Genomic DNA, 15878 nt, shown 5'->3' with positions numbered 1-15878 from the left:
TATTACTCTACCCAGTCAGTTTTGACTGGCAATAAATTAAATTAATTTCCCCAACGCGGCCGCCCCGCGAGCTGGCAAAGAAAGGCCGGGAGAGGGCAGTGTTGGCAGGGAAATGCCCGGGGAGCGGGACGCAGAGGGAGCCGGGCTCCGCCAGGAAGCCGAGACTCCAGAGCTCTCGTCTGCCATGTAAGATTTATATTGTATTATTTATATGTATTATATTAGTGCAACAAATGTCTTAGGGCTGACTGTGTAAAGATAGTGAGGCCACGCTCTTTCCAGTGACAGGAGCATGGAGCAACGGTTACATACGAAACACATGGAGTTCCATCTGAATATGAGGGAAAAGTTCTCTGCTGCAAGGGTGACAGAACACTGGAACAGGCTGCCCAGTGGGCTGTGGAGTCTGCTTCCCTGGAGACACTCAAAACCACCTTGGTGCAATCCTCTGGAACCTGTTTCTGCTTTAGCACAGGGATTGGACAGGGTGGTCTCCAGAGGTCCCTTCCCACCCCAGCCATTCCATGATTCTGTGATTGTGACCAGTACCCCGAGAATCCTGCTGCTGCAGACAGAGCAAGACAGAGGTATGCTGATGCTCATTGTAAATGTCAGAACACTCAAGGCAGCTTAAAACTCATAAATGGGAAGAGGAAAAATCGTGGCTGGCACATCTGCTGTGTAGGTAAAGGACCTTCTCACTTGGCATGCAGCAGCACAGGCTTCACCATGCTTGGGCCAGGAACAGACATGCAGAGGAAATGCTGAGCATGGCTTTTTCCCTGAGGTATTTTGCAGTGTGACGTTTATCTTCTGCACCCGAAGTATCAGCTGTTTGTACAGGAAATTTTCCACTTTGATTTCCCAGGGAGCCACGCTCGTCCTCAGGACTGGGTGGCTTCCTATAGCTACAGGACCACTGTTGAAGGGATGGGGTCTGTTCTAATTTCAACGTGTTCCTCAGTGGCACAAGACAGGTATACTAGCAACTAAGCCCAACTTTTTCCTCCTTCTTTGCCCTCATTGCTCAACTATCTATACTTTGGCTCCAGCGAGGTCGCCTCACTGCTTTGCCAATAAATTTTCTACCAGGGCAGCTAAATTTCTAACTTGGAGGAAAAACAAGGGGTTGAAGAAATGTGGGGAAACCATGAAGCACTTGAACAATAACTGCAGCAAGAGCCAGGCCTCAGGGACATGTCACACAAATGCCAGCACAGATACATTTCCTCTTCCCCAATGTTATTTCAGAACTACCTGAAAGATGTATGTAAGATAGTGTGAATGCCAATGCATTCACCTTCACTTAGTCTTTTACTCCTATTGTGGGGCAAGACAGACTTAGCTAGAGAAAACAAAAGCCAGCAGGAAGCAGATGAGTTTAATTGCATGGCTAGAAGGGGTGTGTATTAGCAGGAGAGCTGGGTCTTTTATTGGAACAAACATATGTCTCTCCTCCCTCTGCAATGCCTGCTGTCCCCTGGGACATCCTCCTTTCTTGCCTGCTAGTCCCCAGTGTCACTTTTCTTTGACAGGAAGGCTGTCAGCCCACAGTAAGAACCTGCTCTGTGCTATGAGCTAATTGTAGCTCTGCCCTTGACGTTCCTTGGGGCGCAAGGCGAGTTAATCTCTGAATATAAATTTTCCCCCACACCCAGTTTTAAAATGGGGAGGAGATGCCTTTCTCCACTTCCCCCATGGGATTTGGAGAGCCCTGCTTCTTGCAGGCTCCTGCTTGTCCCAGGCACACAGAGCCTGTTGGGCATCTGACCATCTGTCTGAGCAAAGGCTGGGTTGTTTGCTCCCTGCTGGCTGCCGGGGCAGGGCTGTGCCGGGGTGTGCCGAAAAGCCAACCCTGGCTGCATGTTTGCACAAACAGATGCAGCAGGCTCTGCTTTGACAACGATATTTTTAAATCCCCTCCAAACGCTTGTCAAGTCAGCTGTTCTGCAAGGGAGTTGAAGGGCATTGCCAAAGCTGAGTGTCGGTAGAGGTAACATACCCAGCAATTTGGAAATAAAGGACCTCTATTCATAAGAGTTAAGTAAGGCACTTCACAGCCCCAAAGACAAGGTGTTGTCTTCTCTGTGCGCTCAGAAGAAGTAACTGTATTCACTGGCAGACTGGTAGCTCTCCCCAGGAGGGCTGCTTTGAGGATTTGATGCTATGACTGGGCTGGTGTTTGTCGTGCAGCCAAAAAACTGTTCCTACCTGTCACTTTGGTAGTAAGGCGCTGCTTGCGTCCAACTACTTGTCAAAGCTCAGCATGCTGGAGGTGTCTGGTGGCACAGTGTGGTGGTTAAAATACACGGGCTACATTTTTGGCCATGGGACAATGACATTTGGAAATTTCATTCCCAAATCTGTGCTTGGGGAAGAGGCTCTGAAGAGGGAGAGGCTCTGAAGAAAAGCACACCCTATCCCATGGCCCTGTGGGCCAAGGTGCAAAACTGGTACACCAAGAGATGGAGGAGGGGGAGACCGTGTGGGACACCTGGCCATGCCTGATGTGCCACGTCACAGCAAGGTTCTGCAGTCTCACAGACGGAGGGCACTGCAGGGCTTTCCTCAGCAGCAAAGCCCTCCCAGTGGCGGTCAGTGCCCGTAGGGTGATGGAAACAGCCACGGGGCTCTTGTAGCAGTAGTGACGGGGCAAGGCATGCTGCTGATTCACAGGATGTGCTGGCACCCCACCCACCCCTGTCCCCAGTGTCTGTCATTACTGAGCCGGGTGGGGGGGCACTGCCTGACACCGCCGGCACAGGCAGTTCCCTGCTGCCACTCAATGCGACACAGCTGAGGTGGGAAAGGTTGTTTTTACCCTTTTTTTGAAAGCCTCTCACAACCGATGCCATAGGAAGGGGGTGGGTTGTTTAATTGCTTTTCCTCCTCTCCCATTCCTGGAAAGAGAGGCCAGCTCAAGGCAGGCACTGTGGAGTAGGACCATGAGTCAGGAGGGTTGGGCTCACCGCCTGCCTCTCCCTGGGGTTCCTGGGGGAGCTGGGCCAAGTCACAGCCCTGTGAGATGCTTGGCTTAGAGCTGAACCACGCGGCCAAAACTGCTAACCTTGTTAAGGGTTTCGCCTTAGCCTGTCCTGTGTTGCCTGCCCAGCACCAACTCTACTCAGAGCTGGCTTGGGCTGCTGATACCCTGTGGCCTTGCACATCAGTACCTGAGGAACTGGAGCCTTTGCTGGAGGCTGGGTTGAGATGGCAGAGACTTTAGCTCCTTCTCTTCCCTAGGCCACAGCAGCTCCTGCTCACAGAATTGCCTCTCAGCATGGAGCTGAACCTCCCACTGCAGGCTCTGGGACGCCTTATACATGGAAACCTGCATCTTTAAGCAAAAAGGCTTAGTCAAGGAGTGGGAAAATTACATACAATTCCATTTTATGTCACAGAGACCAAAACTTGTATCCTGTCTGCCTCATAACAGCTTTAATTGCCAGGCATAAGATGTTCTGCAGGAAGGTGCTTTCAGCCAAAATGTTGAAGTGCTTCTGCTTCAGATAGAGAAATGAAGCATTTGTTGGCCCAGAGAAAAAGCTTCTCTGCTGACCAAACACCACTGCACCTCTTGGAAAGAGGCCTGGGTTCTCTTAGCCCTGCTCTGATTTCACAAGCAAAAGCAAAGCACATGCTACAGAACAAATAGGATCTGGATCTCCTCTCCCTCTTGTGAGTGCTGTTATCATTAGATAACAGCAGAGGCCCAAGTCATTCTTTCCTTCTCATCTGATCTTGTCTCTGGAGAATGCAGATTAGAGGTTCAAGCAGTCTCAACGCCCACATTTGTGGAAGGCCAGAGTCCTTGGCCTCTCCTGGGTTCACACCCACTGCTGTACACACCAGGACACTCTGGGGAGCCTGTGGCTGCTTCTAATCAGATTTTCCTGATTTCAGCACAAGCTGCCCAAATCCCATGGCAGAAGCTTATGGTTCAAAGATTCCTGGCACTCTGTTGCATCAAATAAGGTTTGACATTGCAAGATCGTATATTGTATGTTGGCAGAGACTCATTCGAGATCCAAACCCCCTCAATGCTGTGCAGAACAGAATGGAGAGGTTTCCTCCAGCATCTTTATCTTTACAATCTTCTTTCCTGCCTTCACACAGCCCCCTCAGATAGTAATTTCAGATAAATTGTGAGCTCCTGGTAGGAGCACTCCCTTAGGCAGAAGAACCATATTGACTGAATTTACCAAAGGAAATTGGGAGTTTTGTCATTATTTCAAAGTCACATTAGAAAAGACCTCATTTTAATTTAATTAGGGATGTATCCCCACCTGTTGGGAAGTATTATTATGGGGCTTAACTTCATCTTCACCAATTTTTATGCTTTTTATTATTTCAAAGATCTAAGCAAGTTGAGCTTGGGGAAGACTTCACTTGGAGATGTGTCATGTCATCTACTGCAGGACCAGCTTCTGGTAAGACAAGCTACAAGGGCTCTGATGTGTCATTTCACCTGTCAGACCACTTCTTCCCCATATTCTTGCAGGCACACAGAGATTCCCTTTTTCACAAACTCTCCTTACCACTTACTTTCTCGTGTTGTCCAAAGACTCCTTGTCCTGGAAAAGGCTTCCTTCTCAGGGCCAGGGCCCATCGCTGCTCCCTGTTGGCCTGACACATCTCTGCCTATGCAGACTCCAGGGTGTAACCTCGCTCCTTGTGTTACTGCCAGGTTTGGATCTCTTCAAGTGCTCCTCTGTGTCCAGACCATGCAGACAAAGCATTCACAGCATGACCCCTCATGGATTCTCTGGGCACCTCCAGGTGGGTCACACTCGCTTCGTCAAGGGCAGGCATTCCCCAGCAACACACCATGAGACACTTTTTCCTAGCACGGGCTGGAAGCCCAATGTTCTCATGTGACTCCAGAGGCTGAGGCAATGGACACGTGTCTCTGTGTTAATCCAGCCCTGGAGATCAGCCCCACCCCAGGAGCTCAGAACACAGCCAAGCACCCTTCAGATTCAGGCTCCAAACCTCAGAGGATCAGACTTAAATGACTCGCTCTGAGGATTGCAATTCTGGAGACACTCCCTCATTAACCTGCAAGTGACCACTGTCAGCAAACACCACCCGTGGGTGTTGGGTGAGGCTCATGGTGAGGCTAAGCTGGGCTGAGGTTGGGGTTGCCAGACCCCTGCCAGCCAGGGTTGCAGAGGTAATACTTCAGAGAGCATTGGCTCTGAAGGCAGTGCTCATCCCTCTCCATCTGCTGAAACCAGCTGGCAAAGGAGAGAAGGAATTTAGAACTGTATGGAGTCTGGCTATCCAGAAAGGCAAGAGGAAAAAAAAACCCCGGAGACAGAAATAAAGGGTGATGAGTAATCATGCCTTTAATAGCTTGTAAATATTTTTTTTTTAAATTCTAGGCAACTAGGATGTACATTTGTTGTGTGTATCTGACATCTGAAAAAAAATGAAACCACAATCTGTTCTGTTTCTTCCCTTTTCTAAAGCACATAAATTAAAGTATCAGTCACCTCAATATACAACAGTTTAATGAAAGAAAAGGGCTTGTTCTGTTTTTACAATTCAGTGTCACCTATTACCTGAAGCATTAGCTAGAGTTTTAACTAGAGAACTTTCTTACAGCAAATCGGAATACTCAGAACTTAGGCTGTCCAAAAAAATTCAAGAAATTTCCACTCCCTGCTCTCAAACTTCATTTCCTAATAAACCATCAGAATAAGATTTTCCTGTTAGAAAACAAAAGACCCCAAAAACTCTTCAAACACACCAGGGAAACACTGTCTGTACCATAGAGCTTAATAAACTCAAAACATTAATGGTGCAACAACCTCCTCTTCTACAACTTTAACACAGAACCTGAATTCACATCAGGATGAACAAGGACAGAAGATGCCAGACTACAGGTGGCCTTTGGTGCCTGTTGCTGCTCAGTGGCCTCTCAGGCTCGGTATCCAGTAAATGCTCTCATCTGTGACAGCACCTGCAGGCTCAGGGACCTCAGCCCACGCAGCAGATCTGGCTGAGGCCTTTTCATGATCCCCTTCCTGAAGTCAGCCCAACCACGCCTCGCACAGCCAGGACTGGAATTCAGATGGAAAGATGCTAAGGACCTTCCTCTCACTCTGGTGCTGAGGCTCAGCCCTTGTCACAATTCAGCCAAGTAGCTCTGGCTACCACCAAATATTCTTGACTATGGTGCAGGATTACTTGATCAGCAATACAGCATGGCCTTTGACAGAAGGGTGCTGCCCTTGCTTTTTCCCATTATGGGGCACATGAACACCATGTATGTGGTGCTGCTCCTTGTGAGACTGCTGGGAGCTGGTAGGAAAAGCCTGTGCTCTAGCACAAGATAGATTGCACACAGGGAAATGGGAATTAGGCAGAAACAGCTCAGATGGCTGATATACCCATCCATTCCCTAGCACTGAATAGAAAACCCCTAATCTAGAGGGGAAAAAAAGATGAAAGAACACAAAATGAAGCAAAAACATGGCCTTTACTACTTTTCCATCTTCTGTAGCTTTCACTAAAAAACCTGACCCATAAGTACAGCTAACTCCAGAGACCAATATACTCTTTCACAGTCTTGTGTGTGTGGAGTGCTAGAACCAAGTCACAACTACAGGTGTGAAGGGACAATATCACAGTCCTCTGCTCTGTGCACTTGCCAGTGCTTGAGTTTGCTGATAAAGTTAAGCAAAGAGGTTCATTCTTCTTGAGCGCAAAAAAAAAAAATCTGTCAAACCAGCTTCTATTACAGAGAGATTCTAAACTGACATAAATAATTATAGTCTTGATTAAAAATAATATATTATTCTAGATTTTTGGTTTTTTAGTTCTCATGTAAAACCCTTACACTCTTGACATCTAGGAACATAGACAAAATAAAAACCAGGCACTTGCTGTGCCTTCTCAAGCACTATTGTGGTGTTTAAGGGACACAGAGGAACTTAACAACTGAGATTAATGCCTACAGTGGGAAACAAGAGGTGTTCTTCATGCCGTTGGCTTTTTCAAGTCTCGGATTTGCTTAATCAGGTAGTTCTTCTCATCAGTGAATTGTTCGTCATCCGTCCTTTCTTTCTGGAAATTGCTCAGAAACTCAATTAGCTTGGGTTGGTTTTTCAACAGGATCTCCACAATAGGCTGTGTTTTGTTTGGACTGGCCACAAAAACCTAAATGCAAACAAAATCAGGCACAGAGAGACAGCGAGGGGGTGGGAACAGAGAGAGAGAAATAGAGGAAAGTAAGTCACAACATCCTCATAAGTTACTTTCTAACGAGTCGGCTGAAGGCTCGCAGGCAGATACTCTAGTGCTGCATACCTTGTCCCAAAGCAGTCAGACAGGAGTTCAAACATGTTGGTTCCACAGCAAACTGAAGCAAAATTATGCCTGTGTGTGGTATCACTTCCCTTTCATTTTGCTCTTTGGCGATAAAACTTTTGACTGTAAACCCAGCTGTTGAGAGGGAGCTATCAATTCTCAGCCTCTTCCCACCCACAAGACAAATACACAGAAATTAATTATCAGGAGAATGGAAAAGCTTTGTGTCAGTATTGATACCATTTCCATATTAAACCAGGCCTAAAATTAGACTTGCCAGCTTTGTTTTAGTTTGGAAAAATATGTCAGAGGCCTCACTTCTCTCTGCCTAATCCATTCATGGGAGCATGGAAACTTACAGCAGCAGGAGCAGGAGGCCTGTGGTGTGCCCAGCACCTTTGCAGCCCTTGCTGACCAGAGGAGCGTGGCAATGGCAGGAAGGTGACGTGAGACGCAGATACTCACCTGGCACAGCCAGCCCAGCACTGTGGGCTTACTGGCCTTCTTCAGTGCTCTGATTTTTCCTCTTGTAATCACTAAAGCAGCAGTTTTCCAGCTCTGAACATGACCCTCATGCCACAACACTGTTTCTTTAACATTTTCTCTGTGTTAAGTGAAAACCTAAGGCTGGTTGCAAAGGGCAGTGGTGAAAGGCTCTTTCAGGGACCTCGGGATGCCACAGAGATGGGCTCTCTTTTCTGGGACATTGGTCAGGAGGGGCAGCTGGGGCACAGGGCTCGCAGTGGGAACACACGTGCAGTGCACCCCGGCCACCCCAGGAGCAGCTCCCACATCTGGCTCACACCGAGGTTACCATGGCTGGTCAACAAACACCGCCTGAGCGCTTGTGCAATGACAGAAATAACTCCAGTTATTCTCTACCCGATGAGAAGAAATTAAGGATGGACAGGACTGGAAAGCGTCCAGTTTCCCTCCAAGCCTGTCCAAACCAGAATGAAAACAAACATCTGCTGACAGTACAGAATGGCATGTTGTCCTGCCGAGCACAGGCGGCACCACCGCTGGCTCCCAATCTGGGCTCTTCTGCAGGTCCTTTTGTCTCCCCACAGGAAAACCTGGGCCACATCCAGCTGCTCAGGGAGGAGCTGTGCTACCTGATCACACTCTGTGCTACAGCCTCTTGTCCCTAAGACAGCACCTGTTAAAGGCTGGAGCAGGGTTCAGCTGGACCCACCATTAGGCTTCATACTCCAAAATCAGAGGATGTTATACAAGTGGTGGGGAAAGTGCCCCATCAAAGGATCACATGGAAGAAGTGGGGTTCAACACACATCAACAGTACCCCATTGAGTACTTCTGCCTAAACAAGAAGCTAGAAGTACTTTTTCATTCCACAAAAGTGAGGCAAAGCATCTGCTCTTAAACCCAGGCATCCTGATGCTAAAACAGTCTTAATCTCTGTCTATGCTTTTGTCTCCTCTGTCCCTCCTCCTCAGGCTGCTCCTAGGAGTCTCTGCTGCAAGGTACTTTACTTTCTGCTGTGCAGGAAGAACTGCAACCTCTGCCATGCTGAGTGAACTCTCCCTAAGTGTATTACAAAGTTTTCCTAGATCTAGTGTCCAGGCCATGGTCCCAGTGACAGTACACTCTCTTCAGTTATTCACACAGGCCTCAACTTTGCTCTTCTCTAATTACCCGGAGCTACATCCTTAGTGATTACTTTTTATTCCCACTTGCCACTTAAAACTTCTCTTCTTCTTAAAACTACTGTTGCAGCAGTAACAGCCTCCAGTCCCAACATCCCTTCTGAGCAGTCACTTTCCTGCACAATGCCCGAAGTACTCGCAGGGGAGCCTCATACCAGGGACACATCTGCCTGTGGGTGGGGCAGGCAGTTCACAGCTCTCACTACCCCTGAGGGAATCTCAACAGCTGCAGCATCTGAGAGCAGATTTTCTCCTTTGCAAATAACTTTGATACACTGCTCTTGATGCATTGGTTCCCCTTAGACCAGGAGAGAAAGGGTTGAGGGATGTAAATCTGAATGTACTTTACAGCTTTCCAGTCTGTGCTTTATCTAGAGAACACGAATCTTGAGATCTCCTGGGTATGGACATTTGGCTCTGGATGGGGCTGCAGCACATGCTCTCAGCTATAGCAGTCCCAGGATGCAGCTCCCTATGTGCTGACCTACAGCAGGTGATCATGCTGATGGAAGCCAGATACTTCCAGGATTCGGACTATGATAAGCCCCCAGTCATCTGGTTGAGCTGCCTTGGGGAAAAGCAGGATGCAAGCCTACAGGCAGGGCTTTACAGACCTTAGTAAGAAATTTTTATTTTGGAGTTCTCTTGATGATGAGGTGAAGAAACCATCAAATACACTGACAGAACCCACATGTTCAGAAATCATCTGATGACAATGCAAATGAAAGCCATTAAAGAAGGCCTGACCCTGAAGTGCTGAACATCTTTCCTCAATGAATATTAGGCCTCCCTAGTATTTATCTGAAGAGTGGCTCTCAAAATGAAGAAATCTAAATAATTCTTGTTGCAAAAGCTCTCTGCTCTGCAAACAGAACTGGAAGGTTGGTAATAAACCTAATAAATAGTATTTCATATTGGACCGACCACTGGTATTACCACAACAAATAATAAAGAACTTAATTTCATAGAAGCCATCATATCCTGTTTATCTTCCTGCTCAATTATTTATAGATTACAATCTTCCCCTTGCAAAACTGGCAAAGTGAACATTTAAACAAAGATCATCTCAACTGCCAGTCTTGCTCAGTGTCAACAGGGACTCGTAAAGAGAGAATGTTCAAGGACCAGAAAATTCCTGAAATGTTATTCAATACTTTGGCTAAGCAAACAAAATCAATTCTGCCAGTATCAACTGACCAGTTTCACAGAGCCCAGGAGTAGGACCACCACGAGGCTTTATGTTAAAAGGATCCCTCTCGTTCAGAATTCTGCATTGTCATAGATAAGGAGATCAGTCCCTAAAAACAGAAACATTATTCATGTTATCTGGAACATGAATGAAAATGAAGTTGGATAGGACCACAGAGAACTTGGTTTCACCTGTGGTTTTATTATGAAATGATGTATGTTCTAGAGCACTAAATTCAGATAGATGAGAGAGACAGAGACTCAAAATAAAGACAGTACCCATATAAAAATTCCAACTCTAAATATAGCTGTCTCAAAACAGAGACAGCTCCATTTCATGAGTATTTGCAAAAGACCTGGAATGAAAATCTTTAAACTTTAAAGCTTCAAAAGCTGTCCAAAGTTCAATTGTTGCTACCTTCTGCATTAAAAGCCCTAATGTATTTCTTCAAACAAACATCAAAATTACTCAATTTTTTATTTCCTTACAATTAATAACCAGGCATTATCACCTTCTGGGACAACAGCAGAGCAAGAGTGATTACAGGATGCCCTGGACTGAGTTTTTTAGGACTTACTCTGGGCTCATGCGCAATGTCACTGTCAGGACACTGCACACACAGAAGACACACAGTTCATGCTGCTTACAGCACAATGCTTCACATAATAATCCTTGCCCTTTAGATTATCCAGCTGAGAAACAGAGAGGACACATCCCCACAAACACGGCCTCAGCTTCGTAAGTTATGTGAGGCCATTTGCAGAGCAAGCTGCAGGAGGTAGCTCGTAATGTGCATGAAAGAGAATGGAAAAATGAAACTGAGGTCACAAAACACAGTGTACCCATTCTATTTTTAGATTTAAACAGTAAAATATATCTTGCTAAATTTCTGCTTAAGAGCAAGAAAGTCGCACAGTCCCAGCTCACTGCTACAGGGTGTTTTCCTCAAAATCAGCAAATTGTTTATGTGAAATCCAAGAGAGCTGTTCTTATCCTTTGTTTTTGAATATGTGAGGTCAAAGGAATCCCTGCACCGTGTTCACATACGTCTGAAAGATACAGCCTCCCCTACAGACAGGTGAACTCTAAGTAGGCTCCACTGGTGGAACCATCACAAACCCACCATAGGAGATGTAGAGCCCTTCCCAATATTTGATCCTCAAAGTGTGTGTGCTTGAGACTGACATCTATCCACTGAAATCACTGCAGAGAAGAACCAGTGACTCTTAAAGCCTGCAACTCTAAGTGACCCCCTTGGATTATTTATGAAGGAGGAGGGAAGAGGGGAGATGTGTTAGCTTTTCCTCATGATTAAAGACTGGGTAATCCTTATGCATACGTTGCCTGGGACATCCAGTTTTGCAGAGCAGCTGCAGACCTTTAGGATGGTGCTGCAAGGCAGAAGCTCCATTTTTTTCAGGCAAAAGAAGAGAAGGGGCTGGAGTTAGGAGGAAGATAAGCCATCTCCTGAATGGAGAATGGAAAGAGGCACTGCAAGTGGGCACTCTGTCTTCATTTTCCCACTCACAGTAAATTGGATGAATTAAATATTCTCAGACCTTGGGGGTATTGACATTTTCAGACACAAAATGTTCCTCCAAAATAAGTTTGCACTAGAAGTGCTCATCACTTGCATCTCTATCTTACAGTTTCAAATCTGCAATAATTAGTAATTGCCTCAGGGAGTAAGATTCATAAGCCTTTTTTTGGGTCAGCTGGGGCATGGGAGTGTTGGAATCTGGATGCTTACAAAACAAACACTTTTTCATTTCAGCTGTGTCTAACTGGTGAAACATCTAAATCAGGTAATTTAAACCCCAATCTTTTGGCAGCTCAGACAGAGCAGCAAGTATCCACTTCTCAGCAGACCTTTGATTCCAAATCACTGTGGTTAGTCTACTGTAATTTCAGCTAGGACTGTGTAGGTATTTTGCAAGCAGAATTTTTAAATGCAGCACAGCTTAAAATTTATGAGATTAGAAGCTGAGGACAAGATTCCTCTCCCAGTTGCATTAACATGGAATATTACAGCTGACAAGAGAACTGGGTTGAGGGACACAAACCCAAAAACAGGAGGCAGGGACACTGCAGAGCAGGGCACAAACAGCCAGTCTTAAATATGTAAGGATTTCAGTAGTTCTCAAGAAGTTAGAACTCAATTTAAGAAGTGAAATCAAAGGGAAAAGAGCCTCTCTGACCCTCTCTAGAAAGCCAATTCACAATGCAATTTTCTGTAACAAACTCTGTAATGACCCCTTCCCTGGGGAGGACCTGGATGCTGCTACATGCAGGGAACTCAGATCCTCGGTGAGGAGGATCCTGAAAGGGGAGCTGCTGCACCTCTACAGTTACTTGCTAGTGTGCTGCTGGTGGTTGTAGACCAGCAATTTCCAGCTGATCAGATTCTGCTCTGAGTCTGCAGCTGCCCCACAATGAGCACTGTGTGTGAGGCAGCATGAGGAATGCTGTAGGAATGCCTTGGCCCTGCTGAAATGCTGCTGACTGGTACCACTGGAAAAGACCAGCAACATCCCATGGAGGTGTCTGAGGACAGAGTTTGGCCCTTTGAACTGAAGAGACACAACATCACTGTTGCTCATGGTTTGTTTTTCTGGCACTCCAAGGTCCAAGCATTATGTCCACATGGCAGCAACTGCAAGTGGTCAAGCAAGGATGAGTCTGCAATATCCCCACTTTAACTGGAAATGGGATACAACATACTGGAAGGGAGGAATGGGAAGGCAGAATCAGAGGAACAGCAATGTGTGACATGGTTGCACAGTGGAATCCTTTTACATTATTCCAAGTCCTTTTACATGCCTCCTAAAATAAGTGAAATCAGCCATTCTCAAGGCCTGGTGCATGCCTATCATTAATTGAGGAACAGCAACTCATGTCTTTCCTAAATAAAAATCTTACATTTAATTCATGGAGCGGCTAAGAAACCCCAATCCTCAGATACCTCCTCCCCATTGGCATCTCAAAGGCTGCAACTGTCTGGAGCCAGACTGCTTGCTTATCTTGGAGCCACACACCTCCTGATAAGGAGGAGGAGTACAAGTTACTCACTGTGGTTCGGTTGACTGGAGGAAGTCAGCAAGGGAACAGCTTACCAAGCTGCTTATTTCATTAAAAGAATTTTCTTATAATTGTCCTTGAAGTTGTTTTTTTTTTCTTTTAGAAAGCTAAAAGCTTTTTGGAAAAGCTGCACATTCTCTAAATCTCCACACTAAATATCTGAAAGCTTTTTTTCCAAATCAGAAACAGCATAAGCACAAAACTCAACAAGTCATCCTGAATTTGTGGAGGGTGTTGTAACCTTATTCCACAGTCATTTGGTGTTGTCTGGTATCTTCCTTAGCCAGCTTGGGGAAGGGATATCCTTAGAGGCTCAAAATTCCTCTTCTGATAATCATTAACAACTCTATTTATAGTTTGAAATTAACATGTTCGTTCCAAATTAGAATTAGTTTTGCATAACAATCTGACTCACTCTCTGTTCCAGAGCACTTTTTGATAGGAAAATAGCAAACTTCTAACTTACTAACATTGATCATCATGGTAACACTGGTTGAGTCTGGTAATCGTTTAACACTACATTAATATCACTGCAAAATGATGGAAGGATAAAACTCATTTCAAGCTCAGATTTACAAAACCTTCTAAATACCTTTAAAAGCATATTGCTTTTGCAGTGATGTCCAGCACCAGAACCACCTACCTTTAATCTTAAGGTAGAGTTTTAAATCTTCTTTTTCTCTTTACCCAGAATCACATGGTAAAATGATCCAGGAGTCGGGAGAAGGTTCCCTTGATACTACTTAGAAGTTGTGTATTTTGTTACCTGTAGCTCACGGCTACTTGACTGACTACCCCCAGCTCAAACCAAAACGGTGCTGCTTTAGGTCTGACCTGAAGGCAGGCAAGCAGAAATCAGAAGTGGAGTGATAGAAACTTTTTTAATTATGACACTATCAAGCACTGCAAGTGACTGTAAACCCCAACTTTTGCCTTAATTTTCTGGACTTCTTCTTGTCCAGCTTGAAAGCCACTTTAATGAGGAGAAGAGAAAGTTGTAGAGGTCGCCACTCTACAATTCCTACTGGCTCACCTTGAATACATGGAATGCTTCAAACTGAATGTTGGGGCTTTTGTCTCGCAGCAAGTTCATCATCAGCTTCAGGTTTTCTGGTTTGCTGATGTATTTCGTCATGATGGCAAAGTTGTGTCGGTCCAGAATTAGTTCACCCAGAAGCTGTAAGCACAATTAGGAAAAAAACCACTTTTTTTTGTTCACCACATCATTTTTGAATGCAAAGAAAGCAGCAGCCTATTTCAATATTTGCTTAGGAGGTTTCAATGTCACTACCTTTAAAAAAAAAAAAAGGAACAAGACTTCTTATCATGCAGTGGGTTACTTAATACGTAATAATGCTCATCTTCTAAATACTACAGAGGGATCCTGCATATGGGCTGGGTGTAATAGGGGCTGATGTGAGCAGCTGGGACAAAAGCAAGCGTAGTGCAGCTATCCCACAAAGACACTCTCATGTCATTCCCATATTACATTCACACCCCCCTCTGCTTCCAGGTGCAGGCCATGTCACACTGGGTGCAGCAGACAGAGACTGCCACATTATTGGCAAGTTCATTGTAACCCACGTTCTGAACCAAACCACAGGCCTGAGCTCAGACGAGAAATGGTAGTGCTCATTCCATGGAAATGGCCCAGTGCTTCCCAGAGGTCCAGGAAAAAAAAGACCCAGTGAGCTCCTGTGCATTTCAGCAAGGGCATCACAAGCCCTTAGTTTGTTTGTTGATGGAGAAATGGTTGTTCTGTTGCCACAAACACGTACCTCGATATTCTGCGTAACACAGAGAACAAATTTAGGAGGAAAGTGCTGAGAGGAATTACCTTCAAAGATTGTCTCTTTGTTACGTAATTCTCAGAATGAAGGAGTTTTTCATAATCCTCAAAGATCTAGAGTAACAAGAAAACACAAATGCATTAGATACATGTCCATCCTTCCTTCTCTTGGCCCGTCTCACCCCAGAGGAGCAGCAGAGGTGCCACCCTCTAACACTTCACTGCAATGCCAGGCCCAGCTCCTGTGGCCTTTTCTCTTGGCTGGGGATCATGCAGTGAATTAATGCCCAGGAACACTCCTCTTCCAAGTGCTGCACAGGGGGAATACCACATATGGACTGGATGGAACAGGGGCTGGTATGAGCCAACTGGGACAGAAGTAAGCCAGTGCCTGGACAGCCTTCTCTTACAGAAGGGTGGCTCTGCTGCCAGGACATGTGGGTCCAGCACTTAATGTCCACTCACTCATATCATGGTTATGTCTGACTGTGTGACTCAAGACAACACCCCAAAATGGTGATGGCCTCCCAAATGCTCCTTTTGTGAGGTCCCACCTCGCCTGCCTTCAGCACCCTGGTTTGTTAGAGCTCTTTGCCCAGCAAGGGTCACTAGGAGCAAAGTGTGTGCTGGATTTTGCAGGGATGGACCAAGGGGATCTTGTGGTCAGGAAGACTGTTTAAACTATCTATCAAACGAGCAAGAAAAATCAACACTGTCATCCAGTAGTCACCAAAAAAACAAAAAAATCAAAACCAAGACCAAACCAAACCAAACCAAACAAACCAAAACCAAAGCCAAAAACAAAAACCAAAACAAAAACAAAACAAAACGGAAAAAACCA

The 15878-nt window shown here is 45.6% G+C and overlaps 1 protein-coding gene across 5 annotated transcripts in view; it reads right to left on the bottom strand.

Moving 5' to 3' along the window:
* Window positions 1-5323: 5323 nt before the first annotated feature.
* CAB39L (calcium binding protein 39 like) overlaps window positions 5324-15878 on the bottom strand; it is a 48355-nt gene continuing 37800 nt past the window's right edge. For all 5 annotated transcript variants that reach the window (XM_033052056.2, XM_033052055.2, XM_033052054.2 and 2 more), the window contains 3 exons: window positions 15086-15151; window positions 14282-14425; window positions 5324-7164 (listed from right to left, as the gene is read on the bottom strand). In XM_033052056.2, coding sequence (XP_032907947.1) covers window positions 6985-7164; window positions 14282-14425; window positions 15086-15151 — 390 coding nt within the window. In that variant the 3' untranslated portion in view covers window positions 5324-6984. The remainder of the gene's footprint in view (window positions 7165-14281; window positions 14426-15085; window positions 15152-15878) is intronic.

This window comes from Catharus ustulatus, chromosome 2, assembly GCF_009819885.2.
Source record: "Catharus ustulatus isolate bCatUst1 chromosome 2, bCatUst1.pri.v2, whole genome shotgun sequence".
Taxonomy (NCBI): Eukaryota; Metazoa; Chordata; class Aves; order Passeriformes; family Turdidae; genus Catharus; species Catharus ustulatus.
Note: the sequence above shows the minus strand (reverse complement) of the source record. Positions and strands in the feature narration are given on the sequence as shown.